We start from the raw sequence: 27,838 nt of genomic DNA, 5'->3' as shown, positions 1-27,838 counted from the left end.
CTCTCCTCCACCCCCACCCCCTGCCCAACCGCCAGCTCAGAGGCCCACAAGCCTTGCTCAACATATCCCACACAGCCAGCCTGAAACTGGGGGCTGCATTCTTGACTTTGAAATCCAAACCAAATCCTTGTCCATCAAGGAAAAACAAACAGCCGAGAACTTTAGCTGTTAATTGCAGGGACAGCTGGAGAGGCAAAGTTCAGGGCCTGGAGCCCGAGAAGAGCCTGGCCTGCCCTCTAGTGGCACCTCTGAGTAATGGTGCCCTGGACAAGCCCAGAGGTGATGCCTAGTGGGCAAGTGGTGGCAGCAGCCACCAGCCCCAAGGAAGAAGTCCTCATGTCTGGAATGTCTTCAGGAGTCAGAACTGTGCAGGCACGTCAAGTTCCAGCCCAAGCTCCACTCAGCCAGGACACCTACCCTTTGTGACAGAAGCTATCAAGAGCCAGATAAACGGGGGGCGGGGTGCTTGTCCACAACCCTGTGCCCACCCCCCAGCCCTGTTTTCCTGCACCAGCAGCGGGAAAGCTCACAGCATCAGTTTACTTACTCCTAGTCAGGGCAGTCAAGCTTCAAGGGGAATGGCTGAGCTCTGCTGCTAACAGCAGTTCAGGAGCCAAGCAAAACCTGGATTTCTGCAGAGTTGCACATTCCCCTCCCACTGAATCAGAGGAAGTGCAGTGTGAATGGGACACCTAAAAAAACAGCGGCTCGCTCGCCCCAGTCTAGAATTCCCTCCTCATGGCTCCCAGGTTCAGTACCTGGAGCAAGAGGCAGCAGCCAAGGCGGTGGGGAAGGCTGGGAGCCTGATCAGCCTGTTTTCCCCCCGGAATGTGCCCTGGGCCTTCTCAGACACATCAGCTTTCCAAGAAGCTCCTCCCAGAGTTCGGCTGCTAAGATGATGGGCCAAGATAAACCTGCAGCAGATCCAGGCACTGGAGAAAGCATCAAGCTTCCAGTGTGGCTTCCCAGGCACTATAAAACCGGGGTGGGGGAGGGCTTCTCCCTCAGGTGACTCACTGCCCCAACCAAAGGCATCTGCTCCCAGTTGGTAATACAAAAGGGAAGAAAAAGGCAGAGAAATGCTCACTGCTGAAGGGCCAAAGTGCACACAGGAGGCCCACAGGGGCCTTCCCCAGTAGCACTAACTGCCCTTGCCTGTCTTGTCGAATGAGAACCTTTTGCAATGCCCAGCAATCTACCTTGGGCAGCAGAGAGTAAGCACCAAACAAAACACAAAGAGTTGCAAGACACACCAACACTGGGATCTGTCAGCCATAAAGGTGGGGCAATTTATGGCCAAGGGGACAGAAGTGTCTGTCTCAAAATGAGGCCAATTCAAGGCCATCCATCACCTGCTGTCCAGGAACCAGGACAGGGAAGAGGGCAGCCTTGGGGCCAAGGGGCCACCCAAGAGCCTGGTGGGCTGCAGTTTGCCCTTCTGACCCAATAGCCTGGCCTCTGTCCACACAGTGTTTCCACTGGTCATCTAAATACTGTCCATTACCACCAATGGCCCAATACGGAGGATGAGAAACAGATAGAAGGTGGGGCAGGCAGCTCACAGGAGCCACAGAGCCAAAGAAAAACAGCTGCTGGCAATGTAGAGACTTTTGGGAGAGTGAAAACAGCCCAGGGGATATGAAAGACAAGCTGGAAAAGGTCTTTCATTCCCCCATTCTGATATCTGAAATTGGTGAGTGATCCTCATGGAAAGTCTCTCTGTTCAGAACAGAGAATTAGCCCCTTTGCAGCCCAACACTCATCAAGCCTACCTGGAAGCAAGTCCCACCCCCAATTTATTTCAAGGTAAGATGTTCAGGAATTGGAGTCAGTTTTGTTCTTCCAGAAGGCTCAGCTGGCAGCAGCTGCTTCTTCCTCTTTGTTTGGTTTGACAGGCGATAAAGCATTTTCCCTGCCATAATTCTGGCAAGGAAGCAAAGGCCTTTGCCCTCATCCCTTCACCCCTATTCCCATCCACGACTGCAACCTGCAGGAGCAGCGACAGTTTCATGCCAGCTGCCCAAGCTTCTCTGCCCATCCTCCCGTCCTCCCTCCCTCCGACTTTATCTGTCCTGATCCAGACCTTGGCTTCTTCCGCCACCCTCTTCTCTTCATCCACCTCCTCTGCCTTGGCAATAGCATCCTCCCCGCCTTGATGTTTTCTCTTCTTCTGCTTGGGGGCCATGAAGCCTTGCAGGAACTTCTTAATAACGCTGGCCTGGAGGGCAACCACGCACTCCCCGAAATCCTTCAGGCTCTCCAGTGTGCAAACCTGATCAAAAAGGCACAAACACATTCTTATTATGATTCCCTTCCCAAGTGCAGAGGGGCTTTGCAGCTCTCATTTATCCAAGCAACTAAGAGGCGAGCTCCCCAGATGGGATAACTGGCAAGAACATGGCTACAGCCTCTCTGTGCTGGAAGAGCAGGGACTTCAGAAGTCTCGTCTGGCCTGGAGACATTTCCCCAGGCAGTGGCACACTGCACTGTTTTGTCTGAGCCCCCTAGTGTATCAGTAAGCAGCTCCCGAGGTTCATCAGGGCTTCAACTCTGTTACAAACTCAAAAGTCTGCCTACCCCGTGGTCAGCAACAATTAATGTGCATCTGTTTCAGGGACCAGGAATATTCCCCAGCTCCTAGAAGGCAGATCCTTCACCACTGCCCCAATTCAAAGCAAGTCTCCCAGTGTTGTTGGCTTTAAGTACTACCAGCGAACATGACCCTTCAGAAGACAGTTTAATAGTAGGAGCTTCTGGACTTCAAAGCAAAGAGCTAGTCCAGGGATATGTGGCCCACCCAAAGGGATGCCCGCAAGCCAAGGCCCAGTGCCAGCAAGACTACACTTGACAGCTGCTTCCAAGCTCAGAAGCCCTGCCTGGGTGACTGATTACTGTTTAGCCACCCACCTCTTGCAATGCTAGTGCTCACCTTGGCTTCAAACTCTGCCTCATTGATGTATCCCAGGCCTCCCTTCTGCAGCCGGGTGGCCACTTCGATGAGGTCACTGCGCAGGAAGTTCAACAGTTCCTGGTTGCCATCACAAGACTTCAGACCTGGGTTCTGCTTCCGAGCCAAGTGAATGGAATGAGTGATGTCCTGATATCTGAGAGAGGAGACAATATATGGTCATTATGTATAGCTGACTCTCTCATGAGGTAGGGCCTTTGGAGATGTCCTGTTACCTTCCAAGTTCTACAGAAGAGTTATCTAGCCTAAGCAAGGGTCCTCAGACATAGACGATGCTCAGTTACCTTATGAGGGCTACAGAACTATCCAGCTCTATAACCTGAAGGTTTGTATTTTGACACACACTCCAAGCATGAGGATGCTTATTTGCCATTCTGAGTCAGCAGTGTGAGCTCATTGGGCCAAACCACTCGTTTACCAGTGGTTTACACTGATGCTCAGAAATTTAGGGGTTGATTTAATGCTGGTGCCTAAAAGAATTTTTAAATACTTCCACAGTCTTGTCCAGAAGTATACAATGGCCCATAAAGGATCACTCATGTAGTGCTGCAATTGCATTGTTACGTACAATGTTTGTTAAAAGCACTAAGGCGCCTAAAAGTCTACACTTGCAGCAACACCAGCAAACCCACTCAGTAATTTTATCCATCCACAAACATTTGTCCAAGATGTGAAAGATTTGTGCTCTTGTAAATCCCAAACCCCAAGAAAAGGATCATTGCGTAAGGAGAAAAGCCACAAAAAAGAACACAGAGGTGACCTGATGGCTTCAAAAAACAACAACACCCCACTCCTCCAAACTGCTCTTCACCAGCCCTTGAAACGATCCTGGCATCAAATGCCAACTTCTTCTCCCTCCCTTGCCTGACCAGCATCCAGGGACACTCCTCCACAATACTCAAAAAACAGCCCGTGAGGCCTCACCTCTTCTGCAGTCGCTCCTTCAGCTGGCTCTCTCTTATCCCCTGCGAGTGCAAGGCGGCCAGCAACTCATCCAGCTCCTTCTGGCTGTCACAGAGAAACCTGGAGGAGGAGACCAGACACCTTCCTCAATGCCACTCTCAGCAGCAGGAAAATAAAACTCACCCCAAGAGACAGGTGGGCACCCATAACCCAGTCTCTCACCACCCCAAGCCACTAACAAAGTCTTCAAATCGTTTAAACAGGTTTCAATCAGAGAAGACCACATTCAACTCTCACACCAAGCTGCCATAAATTTAAATGTTCTGGATTGCCATTTTTCCTGAAGCAAAAGAGGGACTTAATGCTAAACCATAAGCTAGGGAATGTGGCCATGACTTGTTGCAGAAACAGGACTTCTATTACTGCCCCCTGCTGGTCAAGAGGCACATCAGCATGGGATGTCAAAATCGAACAGCTCAGCTGGAGAGAGGGGCCCAGCCGTCAATCTGGCATCCCTTCTCCAAAAATAAAAATAAAAATAAAAATCTGGCACCCCCTCAAGGGTGGGGCTGTGAGTTCTACATTTTACACAGCTCTCTAGCCACCTTTAAACAATAGTTTAATTAACAGATCTTGTACCCTGCAGTACTGAGTACTTTGTACAGAGCAGATTCCAGAAGCCTTTCTGCCAATTAGCCCAAGGCTCAGCTGCGTAGCTGAGAAGCTTCAATACAGCAGTTAACCGATCAAAGCAAATGTAACACATAATGGAACCTTTTTGCCAAATGGGGGTGGTGTCAAATGCCATGAGGATGCAGCAGGCCTATTGGCAAAGTCCAGGTTGCACTTCTGCAAGCCAGGAGGGCTGCTGCCTGGCCCTCCTTTGAAGATGCCATGTGCAAGGGAGCCTCCTAATCTGAAGAGCACTGAGAAACTCTCTCACCTCCCAGCTGTTGCATGCTCCCCCCACCTCTAAATCCCCAATTTTACTGGTGGGCAAGAACCCACACAGCTCTATTGCCAAGAGCAAGTCTCACCACAGGTTCTGTCCCTGCTTGGGCGCCGTGGTCTCCACAGGGATTTCCGGGATGAGTAGGGCGCCCTGCGGAGTGTTCAAGACGCTGCCCTCCACCAGGCTCTCCTGAGTGTCTGCAAGCAACACACACACACACAGTGAACAAGGAGCACCACTGTCGTCATCATCATCCTTTGACCCACAGCTTCCTTTGAGCACCCCAGAGGCAAAGCAAGTCAACTGGGCACTCAGGCCCCTAAATAAGAGAAGCCTTCTACAGAACGCTGCTCTGTGGGCTCTTACTTTAAAATAACATGCCAGTTGTTCCTGGACGGTTGCTTAGTGCATAATATGGCTTCAAGCAACCTGTCCAGCACAAGAAAACGAATAGCTGGCTGACAGGGCTTGTCCTCCAGTAACGTGAACAAAGGCCCAGCGAAGCCCTAGCACCTGCTTCCCCACCAAATGGAGGCAGCTGTTTCACAGGCCACGGAGGACAATTTCTGATTAAGGGCTGCTTAATGATTAACTTGCTTCAGTTTTTTTTCTTGCTGAGAAATTCAGCAACTCATACTCTCAAACATAGCAAGTGATATTCATCTGTTTTATTCTGAGTAGACCCACTGAAACTAATGGTCCTAACTTAGCCGTGTTCATTAATTTCAATGGGTCAACTCCAAGACGAATGCCGCCCAATACATCCAGCAACTTCACCAAGAACCTGTGAGAAAGGTCAGCCTTGCCTTGTTGGTGGTAATCGTCGTCCTCTTCCTCCTCCTCCTCTTCCTCCTCATCGTCATCCTCCTCCTTTTGGGGAGGCATGAAGTTATAGTCGATGCCATCATGTACCCAGCCTTTCTCTATGAACAGCCCGGGAACTTCATCAGAGAACAGCCAATACCTAGAGAGACAGATAGACGCCAGATCTTTGTGTGTGAGAGGCACCAGGTATTATGAGATGAGCAGCTTTGCCAAGAAACACCCAGGGCACTGAGGAAAAGGCATAGGCTGCAGAATGTTGGCAGTTCAGTACTTGTGATGACTAGTAACAGTCTTTAGGAGGGTGCCTTATAGGACCAAGATGCAGGAAGGTCAGCAACTTGCTGGCAGGAGGAACCCAGCTGAAGTTACAAACAGAGCAAGCAGTGAGCAGGCTGCAAAGCAGAGACACGGGTGTCTCAAGCAGCAGCAGGAGGGAAACGAGCAGAAGTAAAGGGAAGAAAAGCCTCCTCCTTGGACTACAGAGAAGGCCCATGTAGCTCAGTGAAAAGAGCAACTGCTTTGCATGCTCAAGATCACTGGTTCAATCCCTGTCATCTCCACATGGGCTGGAAGAGACCCATCCCACCAAACCCTCGAGAGCCATTGCTGCCTGTCAGCTTAGACAATACTGAGCTAGATGGATCAATTCTCTGACTTGATATGAGGCAGTTTCCTGTGTTCCTATGATGATCTGACTAAAGAAACGCTGGAGAGCTGCTGCCAATCAGAGGTGTGGTCCCCCAGATGTGGCTGGATCCCAACTCCCATTGGCCCCAGCTACCCATGGTCAATGCTGAGGAATGGTGGGAGTTGGGACTCCAGCAACATGTGGAGGGCCCCACATTGGCTAACCACGGACTAACCATCATCGACCCCATGTGCTCTCTGCCTCCAGGGCTCTTGTGTAGTGAGTTTTGCACTTCAGAACTTGCACTTCTTACCTCTCCCCCCGGGGATGGGCTCTCCCCTGCAGCCCTCCAAATGTGGTTGAGTTCCTGGCTCTCATCATCATTCCTGATCACTGGAGCAGGCTAGCTGCCGGGAGTTGGGAGTCCAGCAACATCTAGAGGGCCTCAGGCTACCCACCCCACTGAGCCACACAGCCAAATGGTCCATCCGGACAGCTTCCCAAGTGCCACACAGCTAGATTCTCCATTCCTCACCCTTACCTGTTGTGATTACGGTCTGTGCCAATAGGTGTCCTGCGCATGACCAGCTTGGCTTTGGCAATGCCGTCCTGGAAGGCCTTTTCAGCAGCAGCTTTGTGCTTGCGGATTCTCTCCTCTTCTGCTTCTCTTTCAAGCTTCACTGGTGGGGAAGAAAAAGGAAGAAAACCCAGCAGCGTGAGCTCTTGCATCTTTAAAGTTTGGTGAGAAACTAACTCGCTCTCTCATAAGAGGGCTCTATCTCTTCCTTCAATTAAGAGCCAATCAGGAAACACACATTGTTTCAATCAGGGAAGCATTCACACACACTTTTGTATGGGGTGGGGGGTGGAGAAAAGTAACCAAACTTAGGGTTGGTTCACAGATGGAACACCTGCCAATTGAAAATGCATGGGGCTGGGGCTATGAGAGCTGGTCAGAACTTCCAAATTATCCAGTTCCAGTGCACCACAGCGTCCCATGGAACACAGGCACAGCTTCAGCTACAGACATCAAATGTTGAGATACTGAGCAGGTGAAACAGCCCCCAGGTGACTTACCGCCACAAACCCACACTTACAAGGGGACTGAGCAAAGGACAGTCACTATGCATATGTTTACAGTGCTTGAGTGTCAGGACTGGAGGCCTTAAGGAGCAGAATGGGCATGACAGCAACAACCAAATCTGGGAGTTCCTGGCCCAGGGGGCCTCTATGAACAAAATGCTTCCGGTAAATACCTACACAGATAGCTCAGATCTGCCTGCTGTGACATCAGTGGAGCACAGGCTTCCAAGGTTGAGCAGCAGTGGGAATCCCTCTCCACAAACTCCACCCACCCACCCCCTTCCCTAGGGGTTCCACTGCAGAGGTTGGAATCAGAGGTTCAGAAGGAACAGGAGCTTACAACCTCTCTTCTCTTTCCACAGTGGCATTTCTGGGCCTTGAATCACCAGTACCTCTCATCTGCATCTCCTGCTGCTCCTTCTCTTTCTTGGCCTGCATGGCCAGTAGCCTCCTGCTCTTGACGGCGCTGATCATGTCTTCCGCTTCCAACTCCACCCGTGGCTCTGTCTTGACCCCTTTCTCTGTTGCCACTGCTGCCACAGCCTCTCCTTTCTTCTTCTCCCCCTTCCCTGTATAGCTGCTCTCCTCCTTGCCATTCTCCTTGCTCTTGGCCACCATCTCCTTTCGCTTTTGCTTCTCTGCCCTCTTCTTATCGTTCTCCTCCTTGAGCACGGCCAGCCGCTCCTTCCACAGCTCAGCTGACATCTGCTGCTTGGACTCCACGTGGTCCTGCACAGAGTAGGTCATCAGGATCCGGTGGCAGAGGGCGGCGAGGATCTGCAGCTTCTCCTCAGAACTCAGATCAAAGAACTCTGAGGTCTCGAGCTTTTCCAGGAACTCATCCTGCACCTCGTTGTCCTCAAAGGCAGCCAGGTCCTTGTTCTCCTCCGTGTTCTCTGAGGCCTCACTCTCCTCCTGCACATCCGACTTGCGCAGGCACAAGCGGACTAGCTCAGAAACAGAGTGCAGGGTGAGGGGGATCTCCGACAGCTTCATGCCCAGCTCACGGTAGTCCTCCGCAATCTCATCCTGCAGCAGGGTCTGCAGGAGAATGACCAGAATCCTGTTCAAGTATAGGAAGCCCCCCTTCTCAGCACACAGGGCTTCCATGAGGGAGACGGCCGTGATGGGGTACTGAGCGTCTGGCAGCAGCAGCCCTGAATAGCAGCTGAGGAACTCCACCACCATGGCCACATCCCCAAAGAGGGTGTTGGGGAGCCCCTCAGGAGTGTCCACAAGCCTGAAGGTGGGCAGGTTGTTCCCTTTGATGTCCTGGTCCTCGTAGCGCTTCTGCTTCTCCAACTTTTCTATCATCTCCTTCACCCGCCGCTCCCTGGCTCTCTCCTTCAGCTTCTCCTTCAACTTCTCCCGCTTCTTCTTCAAGTATTCCTTCCGCTGATCCTCAGTCATGGAGGCCCAGTTCTTGCGGTGTTCGAGGAGCTCGAAGCGCTTCTGCACAATCCCCCGCAGCTCCTCGGGAAGGCGGGCACGATCCTCGCTGGAGAGCAGCCGGGCGGTTTTGGAGATGATGCAGGAGAGGGCGCTCTTCCTGTCCTCACGGTCCTTGTTCTCTCTGTAGTAGGCAATGAGGTGGAGAGCTGCGGGTGGGAGGTGCTTGGGCTTGCCAGAGGACCTGGGGCTTCCTCCTGAGCCCCGGGGCGCTCGCGACACCTTGGGGGTGCCCTTGGTCGTCATGTCCAGCAGTGTCATCTGCTTCATTTTCATCTTGGAGTCCTTCCTGGGGGAGCGGGACTTCCCAGTAGCCTTCTGCCCATTCAGCAGCTTCTTATTCCTCTGTCGTTTCTTGTTGAAGTTGCCAAGCTTCCCAGCAGACATCATCTTCATCACCTCCTCCAGCTCCTCCGTGGGGATCTTGGAGTTCTTGACTTTCAGCGGAGAGCCCATAATAGACTTCTTCAAGTGCACACTGCACCACAGAGAGGGGCTTAGCCCCTGCCCTGGAGCAGAGCCATCCAACTTAGGCTTTTTGGAAGGCTTCCGATCGGGGGATGACGTGCTCTTTCTCTTGGTCGAGGGATTGAGCGTCAGGTACTGGAATTGAAGAAGAAGCAAAAGTAAATTCCAGTCTTGGGGGGAAAGAAACACAAGGGAGGAAAGGGATAGGTTGGAAAATCTAACTGGGGATCAGGCTGCTTTGGAGCCTCAAGCGCTCCTGAATGCTAGTGATGCAGAAAGGGACAACCACATACATTTCTAGAGAAACTGCCCTTTCCACCTTGCAGTCAACAGCATCCCTCAATGCCACCTGGAGCATGTTGCCAGCAACATATATCGTTCTACATATCCCACCTAGCCAAAAACGTGCTCTAGGATTACAGTAGGCACCCAGCTGCAAAACACATGAGACACAATGTACACTCCATTGTTTTAAACACATATTGTAGCCATCTTGACTGCAAAACCTGGCATGAGGGAGGCATAAGGATGGTTGGGAAAACCTTGAGGTTTGCAGAAGTACAAAAGAGGGAGTCCCAAATGCACTCCTCCTTGGAAGACATCTGCACACGGCAGTCACAGGGAAGGGAAGGCACACTGCAGAGATGGAGGCAGGCCAGCTTGGTGTCTCCAGCGCAGGCAAACCACATGGAAGGCAATGGAGGGTCAAGTCTGAGCCGCACCAGAACCATCCCTTTGGCACCTGATGACTGGCAAGGGCTTGCTGTGGAGCTAAGATTCACCCTTGCTGACACTGCCCCCCCAAAAAGTCACCATTATGCATCAACAGATACTCCTGTCCTTTTCCCAACCCACAACCCAAGACAGATCTTGCCTTATTTCTCACTTTATATGGGTCAAGCAAGAAGTCACTGAACTTGCTGGGAAGTGAATATTTCTTCACCAACTCATCCTCGACCACCCAAGGAGCATTCTCTCCTGTTCCAGCCCGGAGTGCATTGTGGCGAATGAAGTAGCGCAGAATCTCCTTGTTTGGCGGCCGCTCTGTGCGAATTAAGCTGTCTGCTGGCACATTGCTAATGATCTAGAGAGACAAAGAAACAAGCCTTTAGACCCTTCTATTCCTCAGCTTGTGGCAGTCAGCCCACAGCTTGCCACTGTACTTAAGTACCACTGTTTAAAATAGAAACAGTTACTTTTAATTGCTCCTGACCTCGCAGCAGTGCTGATACCTTAACCAGCCACGCCTCCTCCTCCTCACCACCAACGGACAGTCAAGGACCCTTAATTCTCTCTCACTCCCTCACCTTGTCTTCATTTTGCAGCTTGACATCATACTTGTGCGGTAAGAACTTTGGAGGGACCCATTTTTTTTCTTCCTTCTTCAGAGAAGTAGGAAGCTTCCGAGGAGATCGGCGCGCCCGGTCACCTGCATAAGAGATGGGGGGGGGGGAGAGTGTGTTAGCAGCACAATATGCCCCAAAAGGCCTAGGCTGACTAATCTGAAATGCAGTACTGAGGGGCAACAAAAGCACAGATGGCCAAGGAATAAACACACACCATCCAATACCGAAGGAGCAGGCAGGGAAGTTTCTAAAGGGGGATTAATACTGAGTGCATTCTGCAGGATCAAACCACAGGTCCATCCACAACTCCGCATCCTGCATCTACAGATAGAACTGGAAGCCCCCAAACAGGGCCCAGAAGCAACAGCCTCCCCCTTGCTGGTCTCCAGCTCCTGGTATTTAGCTTCTGGACAAGGGAGCTCCAATCAGCCACTGCAGGAGACAGACCTAAGCTATTCTATGAATTTGTCTAATTGAGTTTTTTAGAAAGCCGTCTAAAGTTAGGAACTGCTGCCACTGCCACCACATCTTATGGCATTCAGAGCTGCCATCTATCTCTCCTGTGAAGTGTTTCTATAGAACAGAACAAAAAAACCACAACGAAACAAGACACAGCAGAACAATAAAAATAAAATACCAGCATTAAATTACAATATTGCATTAAGATTTAGCATTTAAAGGCACCCTGTAGCAGCAGCACTCTTGTGAATTGCATTCCTGCATTCCCCCCCTCCCGCAAATGTTCTACAAATCAATTTCATTAGGTGATCCAAAGTTTGAGTATTATGAGAGGAGATGGCCATCATTCTAGCAAGTAAAGTGTTTTATGCTTGTCAAGGGAAAGAGGACTGGCAGCCCACTAGCAGAATCTTATACATGGGGAGGCTCCAATGTGCACACGATTTCTGCCTGCACAAAGACCTCTGACTTTATTCCAATGGAGGCACATAAAGGTAGCATATGCACCGCTATTGAATATTTTAAATGTGTGAAGTAGAAAAGTCAGGGCAGAGCACCCCTAATTTTGGAAAGGAGCCAGGATCTCTGAAAGACAGTTTCCTTGAGCACCACCAGTGATGTTGTTTGTTGCTGCTTGCAAACCCTTAAGTATGCTCAGTTAGTACACTGAGACTTAATCAAAGAACGTGACAAGTTAGTTGGCTTCCGTCTATAAGTTTCCCTGCTTGTGAACAGCATACCTGAAATGTTTGTGCTGTCCAACCACACAATGCACCTTATTTGTTTGTGAAAACTTCCTACAGCAAAGCACATTAACTAGAATCTATAGGAGAAGCTGCTGGAGAAAGCATGGGCATAAAACACCAGCCAATAGAACTACTTCCCATGAAACGCTACACAAAGGATCTACCTGCATACCATATTTAAGCTACGACCACAACTATGACTGCCTTTTCCCACGGAATGCTCCATTTATCTGACCCAAAGGGCAATCAAGTGGATTATTAATACAGAAGTGGCAAGACCAAAGGCAACACCCTTCAGACATGCACATTAAAAAAGGCTGCAGCCTTGCACAGGGCCAGTGACCCATAACAAAGGGAATGGGGGCTTCCTAATGCTTCTTCAACTAAGAATCAGTCCTACAATGACAGACACAGGAGGCCTTGACTTAGCCAGAACAGAGAGCAAGTTGGGTGTCACCAGCAGACCAAAGTCACCCGTTGTCTAGATAGATTCTCTCCCCAAAGCAATCTGGGAAAACCTGGAAGGGTGATCAGCACACACCACCACACCCCCCCCCAACCTGGGTAACCAATAGATCTTTTGAAGGCAGCCTGTACTACCCGGATAAAAGATAGTGGATCACCAACATCCCTCAGGCCAGGGCGTGGCTTGCTACTCACTCAGACTCTCTCTCCGGCTGTCATCTTCCTTCAGTGCCAACTCCTTTTGGTTGTCCTGAACCACCTGGCTGGAATTTTCTTTGTCACTGGACGGGGAATCACAGGCCCCGTCGGCTTTCTTCTCAGGTGCCTCTTCATCTGTCGCCTTCTCCAAAGGATGGATTTTTACTACTTTTACTCTCAGCACCTTTTCTTTCCCAACCTGATGGGAAGAGGGAAACCGATGAGAACTGGTAGGGAGGCCCAAAGTGAACACATGACTAGATTCATGGAGCTGCTTCCAAAATGGTGACACTGGGGGGTTCATGCATGCAGTTGGGGGTGGCGGGGAGCTGCTAGTCACCTGGAGCAAGGCTAAGTTTACCACCCACACCCCCTTGTGCATGGCTGGAATATGACAATCCACTAATGCAAAATTAAAATACAGTGCAAATACACATTTTAAAAGAAGCACTAAACAGATCAAAACCCAGCAGCCATCCACAGTTGAAGCCCAGCAATGGCTTTTATAGAACTCTTGTAGAGGTTTGCTTGCAGTCACTGAACAAGACATGGCACCTGAGTTCACCCAAGAGATGCCCTCTAGGAGGTAACTGGTCACTTGTTCCAGTCACGTGACTGGAAGAGGAACCTGTTCCAAGGTAACCTGTACCCTCTTCCCTCTTTCCAGGTATGTTGTATCTAATAATTACACTGAAATTCCTCTGGAAACCAATTACATCAGTTTGGAGGTGGGGAAAGAGTATTCCACCTTTTGGACATGACGGCAGAAGGTGCAAAAGAACAAGTAGGCCCAGAAAAGAGAAACAGCCTTGGATACCCTGATCCATTCAAGCCGGGGCCTTACCTCAAAGTCACACTCTTCTCCCACAGCAAACTTGGTCATGATCTCCAGCCAGGAAGTGTCTACCAGTTTTTCTAAGGAAATTGTGTTGTGATGAACCATTTCCAGGACAAGTTTCTCATACCAAACTGGGAATTCCTCCTTCAAGCTAAAAATATCACCAAAAGAGAGAGGGGGATATAACACATTCCATTTAAGTGGCAACTACTACAAAACAGACAACAGTAAACTCACAGAATCAGCAGCCAACAGTGGAAGCCATGTTCATGAAGCAATTCACAAATCCCTCTATCAGCAATGTCAGCTGAGAATGACAAAATCCACCATGGCATAGGAAGCTGCCTTGCAACTTCCAAGATAAGGGGGAGGGAAAGATGTTAGTGAAGCTGTGTGCAGTTCTCTGGTACAAAACTTGTACATATCAAGGGAACTGTACAAGCCTGCAACACTCTGCCTGCTCTGATAGACAATTGTAAAACTTGAGTAGGAAGATTTAGTCAATCTATCAAAAGACAGGTTGAGGACAAGGTGAAAAGTTTGTGGTCTAATTCTCACAAACAGCAGATGAGCTAATAAACCTGCTTCTCAATATTACCCCACTGAGACTGCAAGCAGAGGCTCAATGAACCTTGTTCTGAGTGGAGGCAAGTTGTATTCTTCCCAATATGCTAGATTTCTATGTGCAGGAACTTTTTGACATAAGCTCCACCTGCAGACCAACACTCACAAACACACCACTTCTACCTACTGAGAGACAGAATTAGGTCAGGAACTTTCACCTCAGACACTGGGCCCTTTGGGAGCCTGGTTTGCAGAGAAGGATGTCTTGAACAAACATGCAACTGTTACCTAAGGGGGAAATGTGGTTTCTCGACATGAATATCCAGCACAAGAAGATCTTCCAGAAAGCCTCTAGAACAGCGCTGAGATGATTACAAAGAGTGGTGTTCTTACTGCATTTTTGTGCAACACATCTGGATTTGATTTTAACTGCAGTATAATATCAACCGGATCAATAACTGCCTTGAGTCCTTAACAGAGTAAGGCCAATTAAAAAATAAAGCATACTGGACTAAAAAAGGCAAATTGTACATTTATAAGCAACAAGAAAAATAAGGCCCTAACAAAACAAAAGCAAGAATTAGAAGAGGCAGCAAGGCCAAGGTGGGGAAAGATGTTCAATCCTTCTTTGGATGCTGACTCAGACTTCTGATGATGATTTTCACAGCAACAGTCAGCCACTTGCCAAACAACCAGCATCCTACGTTTAGGGCTCATGCCCTGGTCTCTAAAAATAGATGCTTTGGATTCTGCTACTTACAGCTCAGCGACTTCCTGCTCCTCCTCCCAGGCTTCTTTGTGTGTCAGCTGGCTGCTTCCGGTGCTTTTGCAGGTCCATATTCGCTGGCTGTATTTCTCCAACCGTGCTTCATACTCTCTGAAGGAGCAACAACTCAGGAAAACATCGTGTTTAATTTGCAGCTGTCAGTTTATCTGCACTGCTTTACACAAGTTGCATGGAGTGATTAGTATTATTAGATTTACTTGTTGATACTGTGCTTGGTTGCTCCCTTTACATTTTTCAAAGTGTTATTATTTACTGCTACATTTTGAGCCACTTTATATGGCCACCAAACAAACAATTTGCTTCCTTACCAAACTGCAAACTGCACATTGAAGTGGCTTTCCAATTTTAGTTTAAAGACAAAGATTTGTCATCAGCACAGTTTACCTAATCCAGATTTCCCAACAAACTACAGCTACCTCAAAGCAGAATATTAAAGGAAGGAATCTGTGCCCATGAGAGGAGGGATAGCAGGGAGAGAGGAAGGCATGCATGAGCCCATAATTTGACTATGGGCATCTGAGGCAGGACTATGTGAACACAAATCCAAAACATGTATACCAACTATAATAAATCCAAGACGTGTATACAGCTAAATTGTTATCAAAGTATATGTCACACTTTTTGTATGCTTGCCAGACAAACAGGATTCACCACAGCCCAACCTGAACTTCTCTTAACTTCCACAAACACCTCCAGGATGAGCTGCTGGAGAAAAGTGACTTGAAGCAGAACAACATACGAACTCTGCACAATTCAACAGCCAAGCTCTCCGTTCTACTGATTTGATCAAGAACTGTGGCTGACCAGACCAGAGGTCCATTGAAGACCAACTCACTTATGCTTTCAAAAGCAACTCCTCTTATCACTGAAAACCTTAAAGCAGATAAGAATGGCTCTTGAGAAAGTGTGGAGATTTGAGATGGTGAAAGGAAAAGCATAGATGCATTCAAATCTGTGCACCACAGTCAGACTCTAAGTGTTCTAAATTATAGAGCCAAGGGGCAAAGTGAGAGGACTCGGGCAAGCCAACACAGGTGTGCAAAGACAACTGTAATTTAGCAAGAAGTCCTGGAGGTGACTTGCAGGAGCACGTCATGCTACAGAAAAAGATGAACCAAGAGGAGTCATCCTTCTTTTCTAGGGCATACAGAGGCCCCAGAAGCTGCATTTATAAAACTCAGCTCTTACTGACAAAAAAATCTCTCTCCTAATATGACAATGCACACACAGCCTATATTTTTAAAGTAGAAACATGTAGCTCTGTTGCCCTTGCTAGCACTATATGCCTTGGGCTGATCGTGGGATGGACAGCCAAGGTCAGAATAGTGAAGAAAGCAAAGAATAAACACCGGTGTTGCCGTCTACATACTATTGGGGAGGATAAAACCCACAGAAAGTGACTTTTCCTGCATTGGTGCAGAATTCTAATGCACCTAGATTCCTAAAGTGCAGGCATTCTCAGCTAGTTGCAGAGCAAGTAACCCCACCAAAGCATATTCCACTCACTGATATCACTCAAATTTGCCACTAACATGTATAACAACCTGTGCACTGCCGTTGCCCTCGCACCACCCTCCAACTGACAGCTCCAGACTGCTTATCTCACACTCACCAAGGAGATTCCCCTGCCAATAACATTCTCTTCTTCTGACTGGCACCCCGTCACCTCACTTGGCAGTTATGCAGCCCATGTACAGATTCATCCCAAGGGCTTTCCTGACAGAAAGAAGCTGGATCAAGACAGGCAGTCTTTGTTGGTAGCTCAGGAAGGCTATTGGTCCTGAACACACACTCAATAAGCATGCTCTCCACAAGCCAGCCCTCCTGCCAGCAGAGGGATATGGCTAACTCAAGCCCCTCCTCACCAGAGGTTTGGACTTCCTTAACACCAACACACTGTAGGGGCAGGGACTACTCAACTCAAAGCAGCCTGTCCTGCAATGGGTTTTGTTTTGTTTTGTTTGCATCAGAAGGGTTCTATATCATGCTTGACTTTGCTCTACTGCCCCCATCACGGGGGCAAGCATTTTTTTTAAATGATAAAACAGAGATTGCAGACAGTCCACAGGATTCCAGTAGAATTAAGCTAGCATGAATGGGTTATGCAAGCTGCAATCCAGGCCCGAAGGAGCTGCTCCAAAGGAAGTGGGCTGAGGACTATGAGTTTACTGTCGACATGCTTCTGCCTTATCCAGTCAGATCTGTGCACAGAGACTGAAGAGCTCCAGTTTCACAAAACAACTTCTGGTCACATGATAGTAAACACGTTACAAACACAGAAAGCAGAAAATTCCACTCTGGAGAAACCACTTTCCACCTCAAATCTCTTGCTTTAGATTATCCATCAAGACACTGCAAAAAAACACACCAAAAAACCAGCCCTGCTTCCTAAAAGAACCTCAACCATTGATGACCAGAACAGCCCAGGCTGTTCAGACAGAACTGGGGAGGGGGAGGGGAAAGAGAAAGAGAAAGAAAAGAGGAGAGGGTTGGGTCAGAGGAAAGGGCTCTCTTGGGTACAAGACAAAGAAGCGAGAATGAAGAGGGGAACAAAGCTTTTCCTTGTATGGATGCTAAATTTCATTGCTTAGGCCTATAAAAATCAGCTCTTTGGGCTTTTAAGATGCTCACAGCACCAACCTTCAACCTAAAACTTCAGAGATAATTATATTTTATAGGAGAAAAGAAATGGGTATCTACTGTAGGTCTAGCAATGTAATGAATAGAAATTTGGAGGCAGCAGATTCAAGTTCAGTTCCCTGCTTAGCTATTAAGCTCATTGGCTGGCTAACCTTGGACAAAAATCCATCTCCATCAAAGTCTGAAAAACATCAAAACAACTGCAACATGTGTATAGCGAAGCATGTAGAAGATGAAGCCAGAGCAGCAAACAATATTATAGTGATCAATTCTTAAATAGCAGCTTTCCTTGAACAACACATCAATCACCAGTGGGCTTAGATGCAGACCTCGTTCAAATCTCTGCTCAGTCATCAAAAGATCTTTAAGTGGCCTGGGCAAGGACATGTCAGGCATAACCTTTTAACACAGTATTTGTAAAAATAAGTGTCTGAAAAAAGGGACAAGTTACACTGAAAACTTGCATCAGTATGGCCAGGTCTTTCCAGGCACTAGGCCTCAAATCAACATTGGAAATAAGCTCACAAAAGTGCCTAGGCTGCAAAAAGAAAAAAAAAGGGGGGGGAGTAGTGACAGTCTACTTATGCCTGGCAGAGGGGTTCATGTGATTTCAACCCTGACAACCCAGGAGAAATGAGCAATAAGCTGCTCTATCCCTGCTCAGCCTGCGTGCAACTCACCACCTACAGCTACCAGTTAAACCCAAGGCTGGCTCCAACATTCAGGGTTATAGTCAGCACAGCGCTATGGTGAATGTTTCATCAGCAATTGAATGTTCCCCCCCTCTCTTCCTACCACAAACCCCTAAATCTGTTCTGGAGATTCCCCCAACAGTCCTGAGAACATATTGGAAAGTGTGAGGCTCCTAGGCAGGGGGTTGTGTTAGCATGAATTGCATTAGCACTAGCACAAATGAGTTGTGTTAGCACTAGCACAACTATTTTGTTGAATGCAGAGAAAGCCCCTGCACGTGGCAGCCAATGGGCCTTAAACAGTCATTTTTGCCACACCACACTAACTTTTAAAGTACCAAGAATTAGGAGAAATAATTTAATCCTAGGAATCAAACCAAGAGAACCATCTGATCTAACTCATCCTTTGCCAACCTGATGCCCTCCATGTTTCATATTACAAGTCCCATCATCCCCAGCATCACATGGCCATGTTGGCTGGGGCTGAAGGGAATTGTAGTTCAGCAGCATCTGGAAGCTGGCCTGCCAGGCTGGCAAAGGCCATTTTCAACAGAAGCCAGGGAGGTGCCCAGAGCAACTCACAAGCAGTGTGTGAAAATAGCTCTCCCCTGCTGTTTGTCCACAGCACCTGGTACTTGGAGATGCACTGCCTCTGAACATGGAGGCTCCATTTTACCATTAGAGTCAACTGCTGCAGCTGAACGAATTCCACCATAAAACTGGTCTAAAGATATATAAGCTAACAGCTTCCAACACTTGTGAGGGCAAGTTAATTTATGCAGACCACCACAGGAGGCAGCAACTTCCATTACTCTGAACTACCACTCACATTCATGAACTTTCTGCCAATCAGCTTCACTGGAGGTATTACATGACAGGAGACAGCCGCTGTACAGCGAGGTTCTACCCTTAATTTACTTCTGCTAAAGTTAAGCAGGTCAGCGTCTTGTCAGCCTGGAGAGTGGAGACCTCCTAGGAACCACAACTGTGCCGCTCCAATTACTTGATATAAAAGTAACTAAGGATGCATAGAAGGCTTCCCCTGGCTGGATCAGACCAAAGTGATCACCATCACCCTTTTTCCAGCACTGACCAGCCAGGAGCCTCTCAGAAGATCACAAGTGCAGGGTCAAGGGCAACAGCCCCTCCTCCACCAACTGGTATTCAGAGGCAAACGGCCTCTGGCTATGGAGGCTCAATTTCAAACTCTCTTGGCTAATGAGAAGATAATTAAAGCCATAAACCTGCTTCAGCCTAAAACACATATGGAATTTGCAGCCGCCCTGAGCCCTGACAACAGGAATTCAGGGAATCAAGGAGGAAGTGATGTCCCTACCCTGCCTGTAGACACCAGACAGGCCCCTTACAGGAATGAAGCAGCAGGGTGAGATGGGCTCCCTTTGGTCTGATCCAGCTGCAGGACCAATTTTTAAGCAGGTGAGAAGGAAGAAGCTGAACCCTGTGAATTAACACTTGCTGGGGGAGCCCCAAGAAAAGGACTGTGGGATGGGGCTTCTGTCCCCACATATACTGGGCCAGGCCTTCTTCCATTCCCTCAAGAGGCACTGAGGTCCAAAGTATAGATGGCCCCAGTGAGAGGAGAAGACTGGGCTGTAAGAATGCAAGAAAAGCCCCGCTGTCGCATCAGGCCAAAGGGGGCCCATCTAGCCCAGCATCCTGTTCTCCAAATACAGTACTCTAATGGGAAGTCCACAAGCAAAAGATTAGGGCTCCCCAAGAGGGACGCCAGCACCAGTGGCGTAGCGTGGGGGGTGCAGGGGGGACCGGCCGCACCGGGCGCAACATCTGGGGCTTAGGGTTAGGGGGCGCAAATCCACAGGTTAGGGTGCGCAAATCCACGGGTTAGGGGTGCAAATTACTTGCCTTGCCCCGGGTGCTGACAACCCACGCTACGCCACTGGCCAGCACAAAAGCAGGACTCTCCCCACTTGCCATTTCCTAGAACTGGTATCCTTAAGTATATACGTACTGCCTCCGACTGCCGGGTGGGTGGGTGGGAGAGAGAGAGAGAGAGAGAGAGAGAGAGAGAGGGAAGGACCGCTGCTGGGAAAGTCCCGAGAAAGAGAAGGAAGGAGGTTTCCTGCTGCCCTGATCCGTCCCGTCCCGTCTCCCCCCAAAAAACCTCGGGAAAAGACGCGACAAGCGAGGAGGCCCGACAGAGGAAGGCAGGAGGCGAGAATAAGCCGAAATAGGAGGAGGGAGGAGAGCCGGGAGCGGAGAGGCAGGACGACGTAGTGGCGGAGGCAGCCTTCCTCCTTCGCCCGAATCGGGTCAGGTCAGGATAAGAGAAGGAGGGAGGGAAGAGAGAAGGAAGGGAAGGAGAGCAGAGTCAGACACAACAAAGCCCCCCCCCATGCACTACCCCCCCACCTCTCTCTCCTTTTCTCTTTCGGAGGTAAACAAGGGGGGCGCCATACTCTTCCCCTTCTCCCCCCCCCGCCTGCCCCCCTCCGGTTAATGCCGTCCGTAGGATACTCGCTGGTGCGGAAGGCCTCCTGCGTGTGGGCGATGACGAAGCGCTCCTCCGCCACCTCCTTCTCGTCTCCCCCCGGCGGCTCTCCCGGCGGCGGCAAAGGCTTGGCCAGCGGGAAGGGCTTGCGGCCCAGTAGCGGCGCCATCGCCCGGCCACCAGGCCCCGGGGAGGCGGCGGCGGCGGCGGGTCCGGAGCTAGAAGGGCCGCCGGGAAAATGGCGGGAGATACACAGAAGGGGAGAAGCGGGCGGCGGCGGCGGCGACAGTGATGATGATCCTCCTCCTCCTCCTTTTTCTCCTCACAAGAAGGGAGAGAGCGCGGGAGGGAGAAGCCCGCTCAGTCCCTCCTCAGCCGCTCTCGCGCTCACTCGCTCTGCGCGTGCGCAAACAACTCCCCCCCCCCCGTTCACACACACTCACTTTCTCTCACAAACACACAGTGAAAAACACAAAAAACAACACCACCACAGAAAGAAGTCAAGGAAGGGAGAGAATTAAAGAGAAGAGCGGTGGCGGGTTTTTCTTCTTAAATTTAACTATTAAGGAGACCCGCCTCCTCGATTTCTCGCGCCTTTCCGCGGGCCGCCATTGGTCTGGCTCGGAATGCCCCGCCGCGCCATTGGCGGAGTGGCACGTCACTCAAATAGGCGCGTTTGCTTGCGCGAGGGAGAGAAAGAAAAGGAGGGGGAAGAGGAAAGAAGCGAGGGAGGTCGCATTATGTAAGCGCAAGAAAGTAGCGCGCCGACCGCCCCGACGCCATTTTGTGTGTCGCTGTTATTATGTCTCCGCCTCCCGCTGCCAATGAGAATACGGGGCTTCATCCGGGGATTTGAGTGCAGGGAGGAGGGAGAGAGAGGAAAAGCCCGCTTGCCCGGCTTTTGTCTGAGCGAGTGGCGCGCGGCCTCTGCTTAAAGGGGCAGCGCCCTTTAAAAAAGCAGCGGCTCCAGAGCACCGTGGGAAACTTTGTTGCGGGAGGGGGCCTTGTTTTCCTCTTGTGCCCTCTGCTCATAACTTATTTTCCTGGCCGAGGTTTATAACTAAAAAACGTGTGAACTGAAAAGAAGCCGGTGCTTCTGAGCATGTGTAAAGGTCCCAGGGTTAGAACGCAGTTCAACTTTGCCCTGGTGATCTTGAATGCCAAGGCGAAATAGTTGCCTATGCTGTAAGAGCAAGCGGGTAGGGCACAGGGCAAAAGGCCCATTTGTGATTTTTTGAAGGGGGCACTAGAGACAGATAGCAAATGGTTTTCCCAGTGCAGGATGGTAAAATACATGACACACACACAGAGGTGCCATGCTGTTGATTTTATTTTGCAGGACAGCTGAAACCCAAAAGAACTCGGAATCTGAAGAGAAAACAGAATAAAACCATCAGGTCAATGGTTTTCCCTCCTTTTTAAGGGGTGGGTGTTATTGCATTCAATTTTCTTTAAGTGATAAAATAAATGCAACACCTATTGGCCAAAAACCCACCCACAGGAGCATTCAGCTTATTTCAGTAAGCATGCAGACCATGCCTAAAAAACATCGGATCTGAACACATGCCTCAGTGCACATCCTGGGCTTCTGTTGCGGCATAATGCTAAACAGGAGATTCAGGATAGACAAAAGAAAGGACTTATTTGCACAACACCCAATTATTCTGGGGAACTCACTGGCACAAGATACGAAGGCCACAACCTTAGATGGCTTTAGATAGGCGTTAGACAAAGCCATGGATGACAAGTCTTTCAGTGCTAATAGCCATTATGGCTACATAGTGGAGCGGGCAGGGAACCAGCAGCACTCAGGCCAGAACTGGCCTGGAGGGCCCCCAACTAATTTTCAGCCCCCACCACAGCAGCGACAGGACCCTCCAGTGAATGAGGGGATAAGGAGGCTTTCAAGTGTTATTTACATTTCTAATTAAAAGCCAAAGCTTGGATGTTCTGCATGTTGGACCTATGCAGTCATAGAAGAAGCACCCCTGAGTTCAGTGGAGGTTACCCAGGAAACCATGTACTGGATTGCAGCCATGCCACAAAAACAATATAATGTGTTCTTTTTATTTTGCATTTGGTCTTGCTGGGAACCTAAAGGGAAATGCCATCTCATGGCTCTAGGGTCTGTCTTAATGAGCCCCTGCACATCCACATTTACCATTGGTGATAGGTATCTGCTTCATTAGTGTCAAACTTCTCCTGAACATGGAGGCTCCATTTTCAACTGTCCTGGCTAATACTCATTGACAATACCCATAAGTATGTAAAACCAGTTGTTGTTTTCAATCCATCTAAGCTACTGGAACCTAAGAAGTTGCCTCATATTGAGTGAGACCACTGGTCCATCTAACTCAGTACACGGACTGGCAGTGGCGATCCAGGGTTCCAGATGGGGGCATGAGCAGCCCGACCTGGATTTCTGCATGCAAAGCAGTTTCCTTATCACTGAGCTAAGGTTCTTTCCCTGAGAGTAAAGTAAGATCCCAGTCCTTATGGTTCTGGAGAAAGGGCAAATTTAAATAGGAAGATAGGAATCTGCCTTATACCAAATCAGATTAGTCCAGAGATGTCACTGGGGAATGAACCTGTGACTTTCTGCATGGGAAGCTGAAGCTGAATCACTAAGCCAGAGGCCCTTCACTGGGCATCACCAGATCTTGTGGCAGTGAATCCCACAAGTTATGTGTGCAATCTGGCTGAAGATCTGTTCTCTTTTGCTCGCCCCATACAGCTTTTGGATGACGCCCAATTGCTGGCATTCTGAGATGGGCCTGAGTTGAAGTTCTCTTGCTCAAAGCCAATTAGGCTCTTGACAGAGAAAGCCGAAGGAAACACACACCTCAGACAGGCGGCAAGTGCAGGAGTTGCAACACCTCTGGCGGGATCATCCCTTGGTTGTAGGCGTACCACCCTGCTGCGGAAGCCAAGGCAATGAATGTCATCCCCACGAAACTTTTGACGGCAAGCGAAGTCCACGAACCTGTAATGGTTAGCGAATCCTTAGTGACCTCGGCGTGAGGGGCCTCCTCCGGCATACCTGCACAGGAATTCTTGGGTTAACTAGATCAAGGGGGTAGTCCCACTTTCCCATTCCTGTACCCATTCTTAAAAACACACCTCTTATCTTCCATTCGCGGCCGCCAAGACCACATAACACTGGTCTTGAAAGACCTAAATTGGCTCCCAGTACATTTCCGAGCACAATTCAAAGTGTTGGTGTTGACCTTTAAAGCCCTAAACGGCCTTGGCCCAGTATACCTGAAGGAGCGTCTTCACCCCTATCATCCAGCCCGGACGCTGAGGTCCAGCGCTGAGGGCCTTCTGGCAGTTCCCTCACTGTAAGAAGCAAAGCTACAGGGAACCAGGCAGAGGGCCTTCTCGGTAGTGGTGCCCACCCTGTGGAACTCCCATCAGATGTCAAAGAGATAAGCAACTACCTGACATTTAGAAGATATCTGAAGGCATCAGGGAAGTTTTTAATGTGTGACATTTTAATGTATTTTTAATCTTTGTTGGAAGCTGCCCAGAGTGGCTGGAGGAACCCAGCCAGATGGGCAGGGTACAAATAATAAATTATTATTATTATTATTAAACAAAATTTACCTACCCCTTTTGACCTTTCAGAGGCTCTGGGAACCTCTAAGCCTGTGGTTCCCAAAGCAGGTGTAGTGCTTCCTGCGGGAGGAATTCCAGGAGGTGGGGTGGCTGAGAGGCAAGAAGGGGGTGGCAATGACCACCAGACTTTGAAAAGATGGTCCCACTGGGAGCTGTGTTTTGCTCCGAGTGCTGAGAGGGTTTGGGAGTCCCCTCCTCCCTGCACAGAGCTGCTGTTCCCAGCATTCCCTGTGAATGAGGGAATTATGGTTGGACTACTCTTGAGTGTTGTAGCTCTGGGAGGGGAACAGGAGGAGACTGAGGTGACATTATAGCCATCTTTTAATATCCAAAGGGCTGTCAAATGGAAGATGGAGCCTGCTGCTTTTCTGCTGCTCTGGAGGGGAGGACCCAAACTGGGGCGGGGGGGGGGGAGATTCTGACTAAACATTTGGAAGAACTTTTTGAAAGTAAGAGCTGTTTGACAGTGGAGTCAAAGATCATGGACTCTCTTTCCTTGGAGGTTTCCAAGCCAAGGTTGGATTGCCATCTGTCATGGATGCTTTAGTTGAGCTTCCTTCTTTGCAGCTGGTTAGACTAGATGACATTAGGGGGTCCCCTCCAACTCTGCTATCCTGTTGGTCCTAAATTTGTCAGTTTTGTTGAATTAATTAAACTACATAATTTTTAATGGATTTTGAATCAAGGGGCAATTAATTGCGATGGTTTTGACTTTTACTGCATTATTATCTTCCTTACTGGGTCATGCAAACCACTCTTCTGAATAATGCTTTTCATAGGATTGAGGCAGGGGGCACTGGGAACAAGTTTATGTAATCAAGGGGGCAGCGACCCCCAAAAGTTAGCTCTAAGCAGTTTGCATGTGGCAGAAGCTTCGAGTCCTAAGGCGGAAAGGAAGTTCTGTTGTCTATCATTAACCACACAGATCAGGGAGGTCAATATTGGACCTTTAACACGAGGGGCCTGATGCATGGGGTTCTGTCTTGTAAGTCACCGCACATCAGAACTGATCTTGAGTCACTGTTGAGTGATCATAGAATCATAGAGCTGGAAGGGACCAAAGGGTCATCTAGTCCAGCCCCCTGCAATGCAGGCATCTTCATGAGCCCAGGAGAGAGGGGGCAAGCCAGGCCTTGTGGAGGAGAGAACAAAGCATGCACCCTGTTCGTTGTTCTGGGGCAGACAAAATATAGCTGATTGCCTTATGGCAAGTTGGACCATTGGTCCATCTAGCTCAGTACTGTCCTCACTGACTGGCAGCAGCAGTTCTCCAGATAGTCAGTCACAGGTCTTTTCCTGGAGATGCTAGTGGTGATTGAACCTCCTGCATTCTGAGCTAAACCCCTCAGCTTGGGTAAGCTGGGGGCGAGAAACAAAGAGGGCTGGATTGCTCTCTGTTAAAAACAATAACAACAAAATGGTGGTCCTGGTGATTCCCCTAGAAATCTGGCAGGGATCAATGAATTTGGGAGTCCTGCTGGAGTTAAACTGTATTGCCACCTACACTCAGCCTGTACAGTGGTACCTTGGGTTACATACGCTTCAGGTTACAGACTCCGCTAACCCAGAAATATTACCTCAGGTTAAGAACTTTGCTTCAGGATGAGAACAGAAATCGTGCTCCGGCCGCGCGGCAGCAGCAGGAGACCCCATTAGCTAAAGTGGTGCTTCAGGTTAAGAACAGTTTCAGGTTAAGTACGGACCTCCGGAACGAATTAAGTACTTAACCCAAGGGTTAGCGGAGTCTGTAACCTGAAGCGTCTGTAACCTGAAGCGTATGTAACCCGAGGTACCACTGTAACTTAACCCGAGATACCACTGTATGCAGAAGAACTTAAGAGGAGACTCTGCTGGATCGGGCTAATGACTCACCTAGCCCTGTATCCTTTTCTCACAGTGACCTAATACCCCTCAGAACCTAGAAATCTGGATAGACAGCCTCTGGAGCTGGGGGTTCCATAAGGAGCCTGGCTGCTGGATCAGGCCAAAATGGCCCATCTAAGCCAACATCTTGTGGCAACAGTGGCCAACCAGATGCCTCTGCTGGGAAACTGGCAAGCAGGACCAGAGCACAAGAGCCCTCTCCCCAGTTTCTGGGGCTTCCAGAAACTGGTATTGAGAAACAATGCTGCCTCCAAGTCTCCAATCAGGCAGAGTGGCAGGCAACCTCCAGTAGGCTCCTTCCAAGGAAAGGGGCCATGTCACACTAGAGGGCGCCACCAGTCAACCTTGGGGGAGTCCCTGCTGCCTTACATGACCCCTGTGCCAGAACCGGGAGCCTCACACCTTTGGATTTGATCAGGGCTTCAGAAGCTCTGCAAGCTGCCTTCACGATGGCCAGGTTCCCCCGCGGGTGGCCTGGGGTGTAGATCTCCGCTTCCACTTCCACGTCCTCCAGCTCCATCGGGCCGTTCTTGACCTCCTCCGCAGCCTTTCCAGCCTTGCTCTGCTTCTGCGCAGACCCCTTGGGGAAGGCGCCCCGGAGCATGCGCAGCAGCTGGTCGCGGGCGGCCTCCGCCTCCGAAGTCTTGGGGTCCATGACGACGCCCACCAGGGCACAGGGGGACTTCTCGACAAACTTCTTCACCTCCTTGATGACCCTGCGGAGCTCCTTCTGCTTCCCCTGGAGGCAGGAAGCCCGGCAGAGGAAGAAGATCAGCTGGCATTGCGTGCCCCCAATGTTGCAGGTGGTGGCGGCCAAGGGCTCCTTCAGGGAATCTCCGGGGTGGATGGGGAAGCAGTTGGTGGTAAAGAGGTCCTTGACGAAGGTGTCCATCATCCCGTGGATGTCCTTGCCTTCCAGCGTCTCCCCGATGAGCAGGACCTCAGGCTGGCCCGCCACCTTCTTGACCAGGACCTGGAGGTCCTTGGCGACCTTGCTCCCGGGCCCTGCGATGCATATTGCTTCGGGAAGCTGCTCGGAGCCCTTCCCCTCCTTGGTCATGTCCTGCCAGCATGGAGTCCGTGGCCGCCTGCCTTTAGCTAAACCTTGAAGGGCTTCCAGGCCACACGGCCTGCCGATGTCACAATGCCCACCCACACAGATGCAGACAGAGCCTGCAGCAGCCCCTCCCTCACACAGCTGAGGAGCATAGCACCCACTCACTTCATCCCAGGGGCCTGCATCACAGCCTGGGGCTTTCAGCTCCACATGTGAATGGTTCGTCAGAAGGCCAGTGGCAGCTGCTACAACCGAGTCCCAGAAGGGGTCCAGGAGAGCTAGGTTCGGTATGTTTGTGGCTGATGCTGGAAGCTGGAGACACAGAGGCTTGTCTTGCTCTGTGCTGGACCCAAAGCTGTGGCTTGGGGCTTCCCTAGGACCCTAATGGGGAGGCAAGAGCTCATATAGACCGACCCCTTGCAATGCAGGAGTCATGGCTAAAGAACAGATGGTCATCCAACCTCTGCTTAAAAACCTCCAAGGAAGGAGAGTCCACCACCTCCCGAGGGAGTCCGTTCAACTGGCGAACAGCTCTTGCTGTCAGAAAGATGTTTAGTCGGAATCTACTTCCTTGTAACTTGAAGAAATTGGTTCAAGTCCCACCTTCCAGAGTAGGAGTAAACAAGCCTGCTCCATCTTCCATGTGACAGCCCTTGAGATATTTGAAGATGGCTATCATATTGCGGGTGGTGCTGTGGTCTAAACCACAGAGCCTAGGACTTGCCGATCAGAAGGTCGGCGGTTCAAATCCCCGCGACGGGGTGAGCTCCCGTTGCTCGGTCTCTGCTCCTGCCAACC

At 49.8% G+C, this 27,838-nt stretch overlaps 2 protein-coding genes across 3 annotated transcripts in view; both read right to left on the bottom strand.

Moving 5' to 3' along the window:
• The window catches only part of BAZ1B (bromodomain adjacent to zinc finger domain 1B), a 29,952-nt gene extending 8,672 nt beyond the window's left edge, over positions 1–21,280 (bottom strand). The window contains exons 1-13 of the mRNA XM_083588306.1: positions 20,508–21,280; positions 14,653–14,769; positions 13,335–13,479; positions 12,488–12,689; positions 10,584–10,705; positions 10,163–10,360; positions 7,752–9,411; positions 6,818–6,956; positions 5,630–5,787; positions 4,909–5,020; positions 3,893–3,991; positions 2,930–3,104; positions 2,084–2,272 (exon numbers count right to left, since the gene is read on the bottom strand). Of these exons, the coding sequence (XP_083444432.1) occupies positions 2,084–2,272; positions 2,930–3,104; positions 3,893–3,991; positions 4,909–5,020; positions 5,630–5,787; positions 6,818–6,956; positions 7,752–9,411; positions 10,163–10,360; positions 10,584–10,705; positions 12,488–12,689; positions 13,335–13,479; positions 14,653–14,769; positions 20,508–20,650 (3,459 nt within the window). The 5' untranslated portion in view covers positions 20,651–21,280. The remainder of the gene's footprint in view (positions 1–2,083; positions 2,273–2,929; positions 3,105–3,892; positions 3,992–4,908; positions 5,021–5,629; positions 5,788–6,817; positions 6,957–7,751; positions 9,412–10,162; positions 10,361–10,583; positions 10,706–12,487; positions 12,690–13,334; positions 13,480–14,652; positions 14,770–20,507) is intronic.
• Positions 21,281–21,793: 513 nt separating this feature from the next.
• LOC310750617 (uncharacterized protein C2orf72 homolog) lies at positions 21,794–27,121 on the bottom strand. Of its 2 annotated transcripts, none has more exons than XM_083589064.1 (3): positions 26,386–27,121; positions 23,324–23,521; positions 21,794–21,849 (listed from the first exon to the last, which is right to left on the bottom strand). In XM_083589064.1, the coding sequence occupies exons 1-2, from the start codon at positions 27,041–27,043 to the stop codon at positions 23,325–23,327; spliced, it is 855 nt and encodes a 284-aa protein (XP_083445190.1). In that variant the 5' UTR covers positions 27,044–27,121; the 3' UTR covers positions 21,794–21,849; position 23,324. The 2 variants fall into 2 exon arrangements, with proteins under 2 accessions (XP_083445190.1, XP_083445191.1); XM_083589065.1 differs by having other exon boundaries at positions 23,324–23,464; positions 26,386–27,097.
• Positions 27,122–27,838: the final 717 nt, after the last annotated feature.

Source organism: Podarcis filfolensis (assembly GCF_964270895.1).
Source record: "Podarcis filfolensis genome assembly, chromosome: 15".
Taxonomy (NCBI): Eukaryota; Metazoa; Chordata; class Lepidosauria; order Squamata; family Lacertidae; genus Podarcis; species Podarcis filfolensis.
Note: the sequence above shows the minus strand (reverse complement) of the source record. Positions and strands in the feature narration are given on the sequence as shown.